At 50.9% G+C, this 16,133-nt stretch overlaps 6 protein-coding genes across 6 annotated transcripts; 1 reads left to right on the top strand and 5 right to left on the bottom strand.

The window, feature by feature from the left end:
* Positions 1 to 222: 222 nt before the first annotated feature.
* VFPPC_02560 (tRNA processing endoribonuclease Trz1) lies at positions 223 to 2,799 on the bottom strand (the record flags this gene model as incomplete). The annotated part of the gene is made up of 1 exon (XM_018282188.1): positions 223 to 2,799. The coding sequence occupies one exon, from the start codon at positions 2,797 to 2,799 to the stop codon at positions 223 to 225; it is 2,577 nt and encodes an 858-aa protein (XP_018146558.1).
* A 782-nt stretch (positions 2,800 to 3,581) lies between these two features.
* Positions 3,582 to 4,631, bottom strand: VFPPC_02559 (fatty acid hydroxylase superfamily protein; the record flags this gene model as incomplete). The annotated part of the gene is made up of 1 exon (XM_018282187.1): positions 3,582 to 4,631. One exon carries the CDS (start codon positions 4,629 to 4,631, stop codon positions 3,582 to 3,584), a length of 1,050 nt encoding a protein of 349 aa, XP_018146557.1.
* Positions 4,632 to 5,117: 486 nt separating this feature from the next.
* Positions 5,118 to 5,351, bottom strand: VFPPC_15522 (hypothetical protein; the record flags this gene model as incomplete). Its single annotated transcript, XM_018293275.1, has 1 exon — positions 5,118 to 5,351. One exon carries the CDS (start codon positions 5,349 to 5,351, stop codon positions 5,118 to 5,120), a length of 234 nt encoding a protein of 77 aa, XP_018146556.1.
* Positions 5,352 to 8,528: 3,177 nt separating this feature from the next.
* On the top strand, positions 8,529 to 10,031 carry VFPPC_02558 (cyclic-AMP phosphodiesterase, class-II; the record flags this gene model as incomplete). Its single annotated transcript, XM_018282186.1, has 1 exon — positions 8,529 to 10,031. One exon carries the CDS (start codon positions 8,529 to 8,531, stop codon positions 10,029 to 10,031), a length of 1,503 nt encoding a protein of 500 aa, XP_018146555.1.
* Positions 10,032 to 10,200: 169 nt separating this feature from the next.
* Positions 10,201 to 11,066, bottom strand: VFPPC_02557 (nitrilotriacetate monooxygenase component B; the record flags this gene model as incomplete). The annotated part of the gene is made up of 2 exons (XM_018282185.1): positions 10,201 to 10,329; positions 10,377 to 11,066. The coding sequence occupies 2 exons, from the start codon at positions 11,064 to 11,066 to the stop codon at positions 10,201 to 10,203; spliced, it is 819 nt and encodes a 272-aa protein (XP_018146554.1).
* Positions 11,067 to 11,630: 564 nt separating this feature from the next.
* Positions 11,631 to 14,318, bottom strand: VFPPC_02556 (hypothetical protein; the record flags this gene model as incomplete). The annotated part of the gene is made up of 1 exon (XM_018282184.1): positions 11,631 to 14,318. The coding sequence occupies one exon, from the start codon at positions 14,316 to 14,318 to the stop codon at positions 11,631 to 11,633; it is 2,688 nt and encodes an 895-aa protein (XP_018146553.1).
* Between the last annotated feature and the right edge of the window lie 1,815 nt (positions 14,319 to 16,133).

Below are 16,133 nucleotides of genomic sequence, written 5' to 3'. Positions count from 1 at the left end.
ACGGGGCAACGAGTAACCATGTCTGTCACAAGTATAGTACAACGCTAAAACTATCCGCGATATGTCCAAAACTCGCTCGATGGCATCTCAACACAACTGCGCAAGTCTAGGTCGGCAACATACTATATGATCCGTAAAGTGGAATCAAGCTTTCCTATATTGAGTGGTATATTCAAGTCTAAAACCTCAACATGCTGCATGATCCGTAAGTAGCTGTCCTATCTATTGAGTGGTATCTTCAAGTCTATCCAACCCCTTCTTATCCAAGCTCTCCATCAACTTCCCCACAGCAGGAAGATAACAAGCCGCCTTCTGAAAGTCCCCCAGCTTAACCCTCATCAGATCAAACGCCAGCAACACATCCTGCTCCTCGCCTTCCACTGCCTTCGCCCTCAGCGAATCTGACTTTGCATAGCGCTGAGAAAAATGCGTCAACAGCGTTCTCCTCGCTTCCATCTCTCTCGCCACGCCAAGCGCCTCTCCCATTGTAGAGTGCTTCTTGGCCTTTGCATGGTCCTGCTTATCGTCACCAAAGGTACACTCGTGAATGAGCAGGTGTGCTCCCTTGCATCCCTGGGCAAACGCGCTCGATGGTCGACAGTCGCCAGAGTAGGCAATTCGCAAGCCAGACGTCAGTTCGAGCTGTGTGCCGTATGAGCGCCAGCAGTGCGGGACGGGGATACGTTTGATAGACCGGAGACCAAAGTTTTCTTCGCCAAGGTCCTCTGCAGTGGTCATGTCGCGGTCTTGCTCATCCGGGGAGGGACAGCTAGGGAATCGAAGGCGGTGGAAGCCGAGATCTTCGACTTGCGAGAGTTCCTCGAGCATCATTCGGTAGCGGCCGATGCAGGATATAGCGAGGGTGTCCTGGGTGCCGTCGCGAAGCGATTGTTCATACCAAGCTTTGATGAGGGATGCGGTACCCAGGTGGTGGTCAGCATGGGCGTGACTGATAACGATGCATTTGAGATTGCGAAGGATGTCGGCAGTTTCCCAGGCGGTAAAGGCGCGGCGTATTTGGCCGAGTGTGCCCTCACCACAGTCAAGGAGGTAGTTCCCTATTCCGGGGACTCGGATGAGTGTTGCCGAGACGTTTCGATGCTTGCTCGGCATGGATGAACCTGTTCCCAGGGGAATAATCTCGGCATCCCTATTGGGAATGTCTGTTTCGCTTTGTTCAACTCGAGCGAGGAAATCGGCATTTGTAGCCTCTGCTTTGGCTTCATCAGCCAAAGAAATCAGGTCTTTGTCTACCGATTTTGCGGCAGCCAGCAAATCCGGAAATTGAGCCATTGACTCGTCATCAAAGGCAACCCGAGGCATTAGCTGGAAACTTGTGCCAGCGCGTCCCAACTCGACGGGAGAGTCGGCGCGTGGCGTGGGAAACCTGACGGTGTTGTCGAATTGAGGCAAGGGGAATCGCTCGGGATCGATCTGCCGTAGTTTGGTTTGAATTTCCGCGGCACCAGGGTGAGTAATCATGTCAGGACATGTGTCTTTGGCACAGAAAATGTGCTTAATGTGGGAGTGCTTCTCTGTGAACTGTTGGATCTGGGCATCAGAAGCCATGCCTTCACCAAGTATCCAGTACATTGCACAAACATGCTTCATCAGTTCTGGAGACTCCCACTCTGGTCGTGCCATGAATGAGTCGAGAAAATCGGGCGTGGCAATGTCTGCAACCACTATGCCCTTGCCAGGCTGAGGCTCGCCAAGGACCATCTCAGGTGTGACTACCTTGCCGTCTTTTCCTTCCACCGACTGCCCGCTGGTAAGCAGCTTGAAATCTTTGACGTTGACGCCATATTCTTTTGCCGCGGCTGCGTTGAATTTGCCTCTTCGATCGTGACACTTGATAATGTAAGACATTGATGTGTCGCCGTAGGCAGTTTTTGGAAGAGGGATATGATTGACGGCAAGGCCGCTTTCATCATTTTCATTCCCAATGCTGTCACCAGGTTCTAGAAACACCCATGCCTTTTCATAAGGATTTGAGAGCTCAGCACCATCAGACGCAAATGGTCCCTTGTAAGGTTTCATGGTACTGCCGTCGACAATGACGGCTTTATCAGTCGGCTTGAGATCGCGAATCCAGCGGCGTGGCAAGACTGATCCATTGATGAGGCTGCCACTAAACATGACTCGTTCCACAATCCTGGCAGCAACTTCAGGGTCTGAAATGGGAGATCGTCCTTTCGGAGATCCGTCTTCTGTCTGTGTCTGTGTCTGTTCATGTCTGTTTGACATTTCCTCGTGGCGCCGCTTCGGTGGACTAATCGAACGAGCTCTTCTGACGGGCACTTTCCACACCCGAACAGCATCATCCGTCCAGTCTGGCTCTATTCTGGCAGGGTCGGCACTTCTAGGATCGTCTCTGGACTCAATGGGTCGCACCTTGATAGGTTGTCGGAAGATGACTGGTCGGCAAGAAGCTAGTATATGACAGAGGTTGTCTCCGCCATGTACACTGATGCCTTCATGAACCGCTTGATTCAGCGGCTTCTGCCCTTTTTCTTTCCTCTTCACATTCTCTGTGATTGTCGCCTCCTTGGCTGCCTCAATTGCGCCGCCAACGCTGAGCAGGTAACCCAACAGGCCGCCCATTTGATCCCATCCAACACTCCCACTGAGAAAGACGTGCTCGGTCCCTCCCAGGTGTATCTTTCGGCTACCAAATGCTCGCTGCGTACCCTCCGCCACCTGGCCCAAGATGTACGTCCTTCGGTCATGGTGTAGGTAGATGCATGTGCCTGGCGTATCGGCCGACGGAACAGTCGCAAGCTCAACGGTGGTCGTCATGATGGAGCTATCTCCGTGTTTGAATCTAGGTCGGATCAGTCGTCTGTAGGTTCGCACCGAGGACAGCGCTGGTGTATAAGTTGGCGTCTTGGTCGCAAGGACTGAGAAAAGGAAGCTGTGATTAGGGAGGGCAATTTGTCGCCGGCTAATGAGTGACGCCGAGAGCAGACGGTTAATTTGCAGACCCCTTGTGCCGCATGATTCCATCAGCAACGGCAGATGATGAAAATATAAAGGAATGGAACACCCACGCCGCCACCTGTTTGGATGGAGGAGTCTGGTGTGGCCGAAGTCGATCAGCTTTTTTTCTAAGCTGCATGCGATGTGGGTCGAGTCACAAAAGGCCGAGTGACGCATGAGCATGAGTGGCATGCACGCAAGCAGGCACGCGGCAGAGTTGCGGCTTCCCGATGACTAACATGGGCGCCGCATGAGGCGCCAAAGTCAATTGGCTGGACATAAAGCTTCACTCATTCTCAATTTCTCACATAGATTCCATGACTATCTCATTTCAAGCACCGACTTTCAGGCCCCAAAGTTTCATGGTACCGACCTGGTGAGAAGCTTCCGGTGACTAATAAGGCAAATGATCAGTCGATGAATGACTTCGATCGGTCAGTGCCAGTCTGGCTGCAGCCTGGCCAAGGAGAAATGATTTGTGACCCCGTCAGAGGTTCGCACCAAGTTGTTCAAACTATATGTCAATTTAGAAACCGCTAACCATTCATAAAGTCTTTTTCATCAATCTAGCCTACAATACAAGCATTGTCGTGACATACCTCCTACCACGCAGGAAACGAAGCCCGATTCGCATAATCAATATTCTCCTCCTTGCACTCAATCCGATCCGTCACCGTCCCCCAAATCGTATCCCAAATCCGCGAATGCTTGCCATAATTGAAACTGCTCTTCCACCCTCTCCGATGATGCAGGTCATGATCCTCAATAATGCCCTCCACCCCAAGCCAGATGTACAACCAACTCAATGGCGACGGAGCCGTCGCATACACCCTCAGCCCGCTGTGGCCCAGCACCTCTGCAAATATCAAGTACTGATGACACATCCACAGCTCATAAAAGCCCATGGGCAACCCGAACCCCATCTTGAGGGTGTAAAACGCCAGCAGTGGAATGACAATCATGTCAAAGATTTCCTGCACCCCGTCTGCATACAATGAGAGCAGTGGGTTCGGGTGTTTCGTCAGGTGGTGCGTGCGGTGAAACTGCCACAGGCTGCCCTTGTCGTGCATCAGTCTGTGGTACCAGTAGAACCAAAAGTCTACGGCCAGTCCATAGAGTGTGATTTCAACGGGGAGCCAAGCCCAGTTAATGGACGAGGGGAGCTGGTTCTTCCTGTAGGCGAGGATGATGACGAGCATGGGGCGGACGTTGCTGGCTGAGAGGAGGGACATGAATACTTTTTTGACGTTGACGTCTGGCACGCCGTCCCTTTCGTGTTTATCCCCGTCGAGGAAGCCGTATATATGGCCTAGACGACGGAGGATTTGTATCTCTCTGACGCTGTTGTATGTGAGGAAGATGTGGTATAAGGCGAATGCCCCAATTACACTGAGATTACGGCCTGTGAAGTGCACAAAGGCGTAGTGGATAGCTAGTGGAATAATGGCGTGGAATATTATCCATCTCTGCATTTGCCAGTCTGGTAGGTAGGGTACGGGGTCTTCTTTGGCGTGCACCGGTACTGGTTTGTCGAGGAAGACGTGGTGAACGTCAAGCCGGTCGATGGCGCGGTGCCAAATGCTCCATTCGGAGCGAGGCGAAAGGCGCCATGTAGACTTCATGGAGTCTTTGGGATTGCGTTTAACTTCCATGGTGAGGAATCGATCGGTCAAAAATTATTGATCGCGAAAGTCTTCATTCCAAAGGATGGAATGGCTGTGAGGTGTAGGCAGCGCCTATAAATGTTTGATGCGCGGCATGATTCTGGCGGTTCCATCAGTTCGCCCGGCTCCGTTCACGACTCCGTGGGTCGTTGGAGTCGGCGACAATCCCAGCACCGGGTTGAATCTGCTCCTGTCCGTGGAGCCTGGCACGGATACGGAGCATCGGGGCCATTATGGAACACTTTTTGAATAGGTCCGGTCCATAACGTATGCTGGCCTAGTGTCCCAAGTTAGTTGTCTCCGTCTGTCATTCAACACGTCGACATTATGCAAGCCAAGATCCAAGTGTTCGTCAAAACACACAAATCAATCACTGACATCAGAAACGGACATGGAACAATTCAATTACTTACAAAGTCCTTCCATTGCTCCATCCTCCTAACCCGGTCTTTCTACCTTGCCCAACCAGTCTGTTTAAAAGGGCGGGATCGTATGCAATAGTCGAGGGCTCCGAATCTGTCTAGACGAGCGAATTGCCGGTGCCGCAGAGCCAAACAGACGGACCCATTCCCAATCAGCATCTAGGTCTGCCTTTCGGAGATGGACATTTTGCTTCTTCACCAGATGCCTCACTAGCGTTGCCGCAGGAAGAGAGCTCACGCCGCCGAGGAGCAAGAAAACAGAAGATGAGGCACCTTTTTGAATCATTGTACTATATTACAATTTTGCTTTTTCAATTGTTGATTATCTGCAAAGTATGCTCCTTTAACCTTGAGTTGAAGCCGTCAAAGCCGGAGACATGGCTGCCTTTTAATATTCAATGGTCAGCGCCACTTTCAACCTCCTCAACACAAATGCCGAGCGTGGAAGCCACAAAGCTTCCTGACCTCGTGACCTCGCTGTAGCTAGCATCGCGCCGTCTTCCGGATGGTGGTCCGAAGATAACCTGAGGCGAGGAAGCGACGTCCGATTTGGGCGCGGTGTGTTCCGTTGGGAGACGGAGATGGGCGGGTTGGTGCAATCGGAGGGTGTTCCGGGTGTTGGGTGTCTCAGCCTTATCTTGAGGGTAGGCTAAGAAGCGGGATGCATCTCAACGGATTGAGATGCCCCAGCTTTGAGATGTTTGTGCTGTCATGGACTGATAAGAGTTACAGTGAGGGGAAGAACATGCCTACGTCCCTGTATGTATCAAGCCCACTATCTCAGAGTCGTAGTGTACTCTGTAAAGTGTGTGGAATACTTTGCGCCGGATGTGGACGATCTGGTGATAGGCTAGATACTAACATTGTTATCTTCTTGTCTTCTCATGAGAACTGTTTGCCAGCATGACGCATCTTTGTTGTAATTGGATTCAGAACATTGGTGGCTGACGTTGGAAGGATTGCATTGTTGCTTTGTTAGCTGAATATACAAAGCATGCAATGTCTCAAATTCGTCATTTACCTGAGGCTGCTCAAAGGGGATGTGATACCTCCATGTTTTTTGTCTACATGTCATTTACGCCCGTGTTGGTTTATGAATGTAGGGTTAAGCCTTTAGTGTGAGATGGCCCCTCGGCTTAGTTAAATTTTATTGAGTGAGTTGAATCTTAAGCTACAGCGAAGGTTACGGCCACTCTAAGTCTAAAAAACTAACATCTTAGGTCGAATCCTATTGCGCGTAAAGGAGCGCAGCGCTTGACAGTTTTGTTGATGGTGTGCAACCCTTCTTAGCAATCTCTAGTGCCGTAGAGAAATGTGCGGGCAGCCTCAACATCCGAATGGCTTCAAGGCTATTTAGACTAGAAAACGTAGGCTTAGGAACCAAGTGACTAGGTCAAGTCTTAAAATATTGCCAAGTTTATTTCATCTCCGTTAATTTATTCTGTACAATGCAAAGAGTGTTTTTAGCACGCCGCCATTGCTGCGGAGCTGTAGGGTAGGGAGCATTGCAGACTTGACAAGGGTGCAAACATTTCCGCATCAGCAACTTTAACAATTAGAGCATACTAGTTTTCATTCGCATGCCAGACACCCCGAAGCCGAGCATGATGGGAATGCGCAATTTGCATTTGCCTGCTCCAGAATGCCGCTGCGATGGAGGGTGCTACTGCGTTGCTAGTATATTTTCATTGGAATCCCTTGGTAGCTTCGGTTTTGTATCTTTCACAATACTGCATCCAAAGTCGGTTGCCTTATCAAGGAGTTCGTAGCAGCAGAAGGAACGTGGGCTGGCTCCTTCCTCAGCTTCCAGGTTTAACCTTGGCCACATGCAGGCAAACTCGGTTAAACTGTCATTTCACATCTTCAACCACTTCGAGCCCACTCCGCCAGAGCCCAATGTGCTGATTGTTAGAGAGCATCCAGTAAGAAACCCCCATTCTTCTTCATATGCACGCTGATGAACCATGTCAGCCATCAGGCGACGCCGTCATCCCATTCAAGACCATCTCCACAATCCTCTGCCGGCTTGCATGTGCCACACATTGCTAACAGGCAACCAAGTGGATATGGGGGATGCATTCTGGGCACACAAAGCTGGGCCAGATCAGATCCGAGTCGACATGGCACTGGCACTGGCACTGGTACTGGGGCTCTCATCCCGAATGGAAATGCTACCCTGGCATCTTCGAGCCAAGCTAGCGGGATCGCCGAAGTGACTGACATGGTGCCCTGGTTCAACAACTGCATGTGCATCCGTTTGGGGTCCATGATTGATTGATGCGGCCTTGACTCTGGATGTTGTCCAGGTTAAAGTTGGCTCCCGATACTCGAAAGTCTAGGGCGACGGTGCCACAGTGGGATCGATGCTAGCTCATCCAAAGCTCCATCGTGCCGGCTATTCTTCGACTTTGATTGCTCAACAACTTCCTTTTATCCCCCAAGAATAGCAAAACACCGACCACAAACCAATAGCGCGACGAACACGGTCAACAGACGTCCCAGCACTACTCCCTCCTCCCATCACCACGACCCAGGAAGCGAAGCGGCGCCCGTTGGTAATTTGCCGCGTGTCAACAGACGGGAGCTCCGGTCTCACAAGACGTCCCGTGGAGTTTGCGAACCTCAGGTTCTACAGCATACATTACGCTCTCTGCATTACATATTATCTTCAACCGCGCTTCCTATCGCCGATCTCAGCCATCGGCCAAGGTCCTCTGACATCCATCCGACATCATTCATCCTTTCCATCATTTGAGACAAAGATCTTGACACTAACTAAGACACAACCGCAAATAGCGGGGCCTGTCACATCAGAACAAAGACGGGACATACAAGACGCGATCTTTGCATGCTACACAAGGGACTCGACGTCAGACCAATCTGGTTACATTGACCGTTGGTGCTCGCCGACTGGCCGGGACGCTGCCTGTCCCACGTTGGTCCCTCGTTGGAGAGCTAGGAGCTTGCAGTGTAACCTGACAGACGGGCGCCGCCACCAGGAGCTGGAGCTGGAGCTCGGGTCACCACTTGCATCATCAACATCACGTGCAGTAATATTATACATCGCAGCCCACGACGACGATTCTAGTCTTTGACAAGAATTTGCCTGGCCAATGTTCTGCTGAGCAGCCACTGGACAGCGGAACCGTAAAGCGCCTATTTCTATTATTGGCGACGTCCACGCCCCGGGCTTTGTTCGCACTATCGAGCGAAGGTACTTTGAGAAGACCTGGGAACGGCGGGCTTAGAATATTAAGCTGCCCTTGATGGGGGAGGTCGCGGATCCTGCGTTGCAGGTAATTGTCCTGGTAAGCTCTTGTTGCGCTTTTTTTTCTTCCTCGGGGATGTATGCCTGTTGTTGTTTGACATTGCCGCACGGGCTCTCATAGCTCGTAAACGTTGGCGGCACACATCTGTCCCTTTGGAATGACCTCATCGGTCTGGGATGTGATGGTTATCAATCATGCACAAAACGGCTAACACGATCAAGGGCTCCGGAGGAGGGCCACAGGAATCAAATGTCACAGCATTTCTGGTACGATCTGTTGCCGAGAAATGGTCTAAAGGTTCAATTGTCGCCGTCGATGCTGGCGTCCATCTCTCTGCCATCACCCGCTTGATACAGGACGCTTACCCGTCACCACCACCCACCGACTTACCCTTCACACTCACCACTGGTGCCTTTGCTGGGCTGGAGTTGCCACATGCGTCTGTAAACGCCAATGCCGCTCACGTAACGCGATCCTTGGTCGATACCTATCTCATAACGCATCCTCACCTTGACCACATCTCAGGATTCGTGGTCAACACGGCAGGCTTACCAGGCACACGACCCAAGAAGCTGGCCGGATTGCCCAGTACCATTCAAGCGTTCAAGAATCACATTTTCAACAATGTTATTTGGCCTAACCTCAGTGATGAGAACAATGGCGCAGGCTTGCTCACCTATCTAAGGCTGGTTGAAGGAGGAAGCCCGGCGCTCGGAGATGGCGAAGGAAGGGGATATATGGAAGTGTGTAACGGCCTCCTAGTTAAGACCTGGAGTGTCAGCCACGGCCACTGCATTGAGAAACACCCTCATCGCGGTTCAGCATCGAGTGCGTCAACCCGGTTTGGCAGCCATGACGCATCGTCGCAAACGCCGAGACGGGACCTTCTTAACCATACATCGCTGCAACCAACACCGAGAACGACGGGTTTGCTCAGCCAGGCTGCATTTTCAGCTGCATCATCACCACAATTCGGGAGCGGCGGCGAACAGGATAAATTTTGTGTCTACGACTCCAGTGCTTACTTTATACGGGACCAAGCGCATCGTCGCGAAGTCCTCATTTTTGGAGATGTTGAGCCGGACAGCATCTCGCTTAGTCCGCGAAATCTATACGTCTGGCAAGAAGCCGCACCGAGAATAGCATCTGGAATGCTGGCTGCAATTTTCATCGAGTGTTCATACGAGGATTCACAAAGCAATGACCGGCTCTTCGGACACCTGAAGCCCTGCTTCATTATAGACGAGTTGCAGGCGTTGGCGAGCGAGGTTGAAATGTGCCGCAAGCTTAAGAATTTCGATTCCAAGAAGCGGAAGCGTATGAGCATTGACGACAGCATGAATCACCGACGAAACCTCTCAAGGAAACAAAGCTCAGTTCTAGATGACCCTGTGTCGCCAAAATCCGTCAAACCGCCGCTTCTCAGACAAGCAACAACGCCAGACCATGTCGATACACCACATCTCGCGACGCCAACCGACGAACTGACGCTGCATGATGTTGAGCCGCTGGGTCCTATGATAGAACGGAAGCCACTGGAGGGCCTGAAGGTTATCATCATCCACGTCAAGGAGCGACTAGAAGATGGACCGCCAGTCGGGGACATTATATTCCAGCAGTTACAGGAACATGAGAAGGAGGTCAATCTGGGGTGTGAATTTATCATTTCCAAATCGGGGATGAGTTTCTATTTCTAGCTAGTGTTGATGTTTTGCCGACTGAACAGCTTGGATGGACATTTAGTTGGAGTTTTCTCTTTCTGGAGTATTTTGTCATGATGTATGAGTATATGACGTTAGGTACTTATCTATACCACATTTTGTCTATCGGCCCGTGTCATTATCCATATCTATATGCCCTATAGCCTCAATTCTTAATCTTTTCCAGTCCCTCCTCCCCACCAACGTCCTCTTCAAATTTCGGTCTCGGCAGCTCAAAAGCCTCATTCACCCTACTATACGTAATCCCTCCCATCCTCCCAATCGGTCTCAGCACCTAAAAACCGTCAGTTCAACTCTTCATTCTCACACAACCCAACTCACCGCAGGATCAACAAGACTTCCCTCCTCATTAACAGCATCCTCTCTCACCCAAAACCTCAGCCCCTCAAGCACCACCATCGTGCCCGTCTTGTCCCCCGACGTCCTACTCTCCCACTCCTTCACCATATCCAGCCTCGCCTCCACACTCACCACCGCCTCCCCCACCCTCTTACACTTGACGACCTCGCAGTCCAGCCCCGTCAGCCCCGCGACATCCCACTCCGATATCCCGTACGGGGCATCCACGCTCGTCGAGTTGGCGGCCTCGACGAACGACTCTGAAATAATGTTGATGACGCACTCCCTCGTAGCGAGGATATTCCTCAGCGAGTCTTTTGCGCGTGCGACGGGGCTGGAGAAGCCGACCACGAAGATGGGCGGGTCGTGGTGCACCATGTTGAAGTAGCTGAAGGGCGCGAGGTTCGGCTTCCCGTCTGGCGAGAGCGTGGACAGGAAGGCGATCGGGCGGGGGACGATGCTGGATATGAGGAGTTTGTAGTTTAGGAGGGAGGAGCGGTTCGGTGCGTAGGGGTCGATGCGGATGTGGGTGTGTGAGGAGGGTGTGTTGGCGCCGGAGCCGAATGTCCATGATGGGGAGGGGGTTTGTGTGTATTTGAAGGAGGGGGAGGGGGGAGGGCGGGAGGATTCGACGGTTTTGAAGTCTGGGTGGCGGGGGCGGGGGGTGGACATTGTGAATTGGCGTTTGGGGAGGAATTGGGAGGGAAGTTTGAGGCGCGGCATGGGGATGGTGTTGTTGTGAGGTTGATGTAGATGGATGGATGATGCAATGGTTGTGGTTGCCGTTTTGGGGCGAGGTTGCTTACTCACGGGAGATATGGGGGAACTGTGATTGGTTGCGTGTAAGTGCGCGAGAAGACGTCATATGGAGATGGGCGTGGCTATGTGAGAATGTGTAATTCACGTTGCAACGGAATAAACGGTAGTATAGTAAAAATTCAATTCATTAACGTAACTCATCGCTGGCTCGGCACATTAGAGCCAACGAATCCTAAATTCAAGCAAGGAGATAAATAACAGCCAAATATACGTAAATACTCGTCTTTCCATCACAACAGTGTTGAAACAGAACAAAACAAAAGAAACATGTACTAATGAACGTCCAAAACCAAAAAAAGCAAAAACCCTCATTTCCTCCCTCCCTCCCTCCCATGGCTAGGACACCTCCGCCGGCACCGTCCTTGGACTGATCGGCACCGACTTCTCCCGCCTCCGTGTCGGGGAATACCATCCATTCTAATGACGCATTCTCTTCCCGGGCAACCCGTCATCTTGGTTCCGATTCCTTGGTCGTTTCTTCCCCCTTGGCTCGGCGTACGCGTCAAACGGCCTCTGGGAGTTGTCTGCGCTTGTGTCAACAAGTGGCTGTCTCATCGGCGGCTCGGGAGTTGACATGTGCGACGGCATTGTCGTCATTGGCGGCAACAGCGTCTCGGATGGCAGCATGTTGGCCATTGGCGCTGCAGGCTGCATGTGAGGGTTGTTTTGCATGTAGAAGTGTTCCTTGATAGACGGGAAATCCGCGTAGGTGGGATGGGGACCAAAATCACCCGGAAGCAAAGCACCGTAACGAGCTGTAGGCTCCATAGAAATACATGCATTCGGCTGCATTGAAGGAGTGGGCGTGGTTTGATATACCTCTATTTCTCTTGCTCGACGCGGCCCTGACACAGACCGTTCAACAGACCGGTCTGGCGTGTCGGTGCTGACTGTGGACTCCTTTGCCGGTTTTCTTCCCCGCCGCCGCGATTGCTTCGTTTTTGTGCGTTCTATGGTCTCGAAAACACCCCATCTGCCTTTCTCGGCGGCTTCTTGCGCCGCTTTCTCGGCGGCTTTTTGCGCTTTCTCTTTTGCATCTCGTTCTTGTTCTGCTTTCTTATTTGCAGCTCTTCTCACGCCGTCCTCAGTTTTGTCCCAAGCTTTCCGTCTCATGGCTCTCTCCCTTTCCTCATGTAAGCTGCCAAGATGGTAATCCAAGGTTTTCTCACAACCGTCTGGCAATTCCTCGTTTTGTACATCCCGCTTTCTTTGTCTGGTCCCTACGTTCTCTTTGGACTTCCGTCCAACGTGAAAACGAGTAATGGCGGCGGAGAGGGAGCTTTGATGCCACTCGAAAGTCGTACCAGGATCGGTCTTGTGACCCAGAGGATCTACCCAACCCTTATCAATTGAGGAATTTTTCTCGGAGACAGGACCTGAGATCTTCAGCTGCTCATCAAACCACGCATTGATGGAATTTGTCACGCCATCGCCCGAGTCTCTGACTATGCTCGCATAGTTCTTCTCTTTCACCCCATTACATGTCGTGAATTCGACTTTCTTATCTATCTGCAGAAACTCCTTCTGGTAGAATTCGACAATGCGTGCCCTCGGGAAAATTCGCTCGAAGCAGTAAAGGTGAAGAACAGCGGCCGGTTTCAATGCATCCAGAAGGCCCTCGTCTCTCAGTTGTGGATATTCATCCATAGCAACACGGAGCCAGCCCGACTTAATTCCGTTTCGACAGTTCTTTCCGGCTTTATTCTTCCCTTCGAGACATTGATCCCACCTGCATTCATTATCATCTGGACCCAGGCGATTTCTGCATTGAGCTGGCGCAGATTGGATCCACATGGCGAAACGTTTGGCCGATACCCTTGTTTGTGCATTCTCCCCAGCCACAATCCGATTAGGCTTTTCCTTGGATACCTTTTCGTTGACGTATTCCCTGATTTCCTCGGTACTGTATTTCTTTCCAGCTTCCAATTGTCCATAATTTCCGTAGGTGAAGGTGTGGAGTCTAGATGTAGTTTGGTTGCCAAATGGCCGTGGTGGGCGCTGGGAGTTCCCTATGAGAACATACTCAAATGCATCGTACCATGGGGTTTCCTTCGTTTTTTCTTTGTTTTTGGTGGCTCCCTCTGAGTCTTCTTCCCTGGAGGCTCTCTCTGGGTCTCCTTCCCTGGAGTATTTACCGCCGAAATGTCCGGGCATGTTACTGCTGCCGGAGACAGCCCCCCCGTGCTGCACTGGCTGAACAACGTTCATCATGTACATGCCTTGTCCACTTACATCACCGAAGTAAGTAGATGCCGGATGAGGGCTCGGAGGTGGAGGATTGTACGCCGAATTTGGTGCTGCATACGGCAAATTCCCTTGCGATTGTTGAAGAAGAGCGCGAGGCACAGGCAGAGATCTACCCATGCCCATCACACCAGCATCAACACTCGCAGCTTGAGAAGCGTACTGGCTAGGAATCAAAGAAGCAGGGCGATAGATTGCTTCGGTGGGGTCAGAATAGTGATATGAGTCTCTTCGTTCACTCACCCCAGGCATCGGCGAATACACTGAGCCTTGATCCAAGTGTTGGACCGGAGGGAGATGAGTTGGTGCTTGTTGAGTCATTTGTCCCTGATATGGTGCAACTTGATTAATGGGCACGAACCCAGGTTGCACAATGTTGGGAGTATAAGACGGGACCGGGAGGGAGGTTTCGTCAAAGTTTGGATCGTTGCTGAACATGTAGCTTGCATTCTCCCCATATCCCGTTGCAGCAGGCGAGTGCGAAATCTCTGACCGTGTCATTGCTGTGTTAGGCATCTCCATGTTTGACTGGAAATGCGCATCCTCAGCACCAGAGATGCTATGCGAGTCTCCTGCAACACAGAGGGAAGGGGGAGGCATTGCGACAAAGTTGTCTAGTTCTACATCGCTGTGGTGAGCGTTGGCGAACTCTTTATAGGCCAAGTAGTCTTCGACGTGACACTGTTCAGAGATGTCCGTCGGGTCAAGCGCCCATGCTTGTCCATCTTCTCCAATACTGATTTGAGGTAGTTCGGTGTCGGTAGTTGTGCCCATGTAATATTGACCAAGTTGCTGTTCCTGGTCGTTGTTAGGGACTCTAGTATCGTCAGGCCGGCCTGTTGATCTCGAGAATCCGTCCATGGTTAGTGTGTTAGTTGTACGACTTGAACTTGTCCGATCGACACACTTGCTGAAGAGGATTAGAATATATATGAGAACAAGAATACAATACATGTTTATTGCACTTTGAGCCTGGCTGAATAGAAAGGAATCTTGCCTAGGTTCGCAGCTTTGCATCACTCGTACCGTTCAGCACTGGAACACAATCAGTTCTTCCAATGGCTGATGCGGCTCTTTTGCTGGGTACAAAGACAGCTGCTTGTTGAACAACGTCTTGGGTATGTTGAGCCCTAACCAAGGGCTCTATGTTCACCTTGTGTGAACATTGTTAGGACAGCCTTGTTGAACGCCAATTGTCAACCTGGTGACCTTTCTATTCCTGTTCTTCTACCTTCACTCTCGTTTGGGCTGAGGCAACAGGTGGGATGATACATTGACGTTCGGAAGTGTCGCATAATATACCCTCGACATTGTGTGTCTTCATTGCCAAGTTCATATCCTCCCGGCTGACTGGAGCCGAAACTAGGTGAACAAACTCCATCCTCAACCGATGAAAGTTTGTCGACCTTGGTCTGCAGTTACGCATGGTAATTCGAGTGAAACTTCTTATACCACCGTCAAGCTTAACAGTGCCAAACGATAAGCCGCAACGACATGCGGACGCATATTCTTAAAACCCAGTATCGTACGCATCAAGTAGTGGAACCTTGAGAGCTGGAGTAATTTTCATCCTTCGTATCTCACAATCTTGGCATAGAAAATTGCGAAGATCCGACACTGAGAGTTTTTCGGTCGCAATCGCTGCAAATTTGACAACAATGAAAGAGGAAGAAGCAGGCTGTGGCTGAAAAGAACAAGACATTGAACACGGAAGTGGCGTCAAAGGTCAACAACAAGCGCGGCTCCACACATCTAAGAACTTCCGGTGTTGTAAGTGCCAATCCTTTGACCCTTGATTTCCATCTCTTTCCGAAGGAGAGTTCCTTTCTCAATCAGAAGTAATGAGGTTTCAAAGGAGGAGACGAAGTCTGCATCAACGGCGCCACCCGAAGATTTCGTAACCAAGACACTGGGTGAATTGCAGTTCCATAACTCGTAAAGTCAGTCCATTGTGTAGACGAGAAAAGTCTTCGAACCGGTACCGACTTTCTTACGAATTTGAGCGGTGTTCATTTGCAGCTACGACTAACCGCTTCCTTCCAAGCTACCGCAGATTCATAGCTTGATAAGAGGAACTGGACGGCGCAGTGTCCCGGTTCAGATCAAAGGCAAAAGCAAACATGGCGGCCAGTCCTTGCATCTCCGGTTCTTTTCATGTGTTCCACTGTTGTAGTGGTGCATGTCATCGAGTCTTCAAGTTCCAGTGAGTTTTTGTACCGGCAAATCTGCATACCCTGGGTTCGAAGAGTCGACAAACAACCGGCAAGTTGAATGAGTACACGGGATAGACAAACGCGATGAGTCGGGCTACTTTGTCAAGGCTGATATTCTGCAGGGTGCTTTGTAAGACGGTCGTGCTACTGCTGCCAAAGGGGCGGCCCGTTGTCAGCTTGGACATTTCTTCCAGGAACAAACGGCATGCATTGACTTGAAAGCGGCCAAAGACCTCAATGAAGAAAATTAGCCATATGAAACAAATTATTCTTTGACCCGAATTTGGCCAGTGAAGCCGCTGTTCTATTAAAGCAAGTCGAGCCCTCGAAACGGCCTTGCCTCTGTTGTGTTGCAGATTTGGAGGGTCTGGCCCATTGATATGTCGTACTAGTATAGAGGGAGGCTCGAAATATTTCTTGGAAAGACGTATCCTGAGGTATATCCAGACGTCTAAGATTTGTT

The sequence above is a fragment of the Pochonia chlamydosporia genome, chromosome 2, assembly GCF_001653235.2.
Source record: "Pochonia chlamydosporia 170 chromosome 2, whole genome shotgun sequence".
In the NCBI taxonomy this organism is placed as follows: Eukaryota; Fungi; Ascomycota; class Sordariomycetes; order Hypocreales; family Clavicipitaceae; genus Pochonia; species Pochonia chlamydosporia.
The sequence above is the reverse complement of the archived record's forward strand: the minus strand, read 5'-3'. Positions and strand labels throughout refer to the sequence as shown.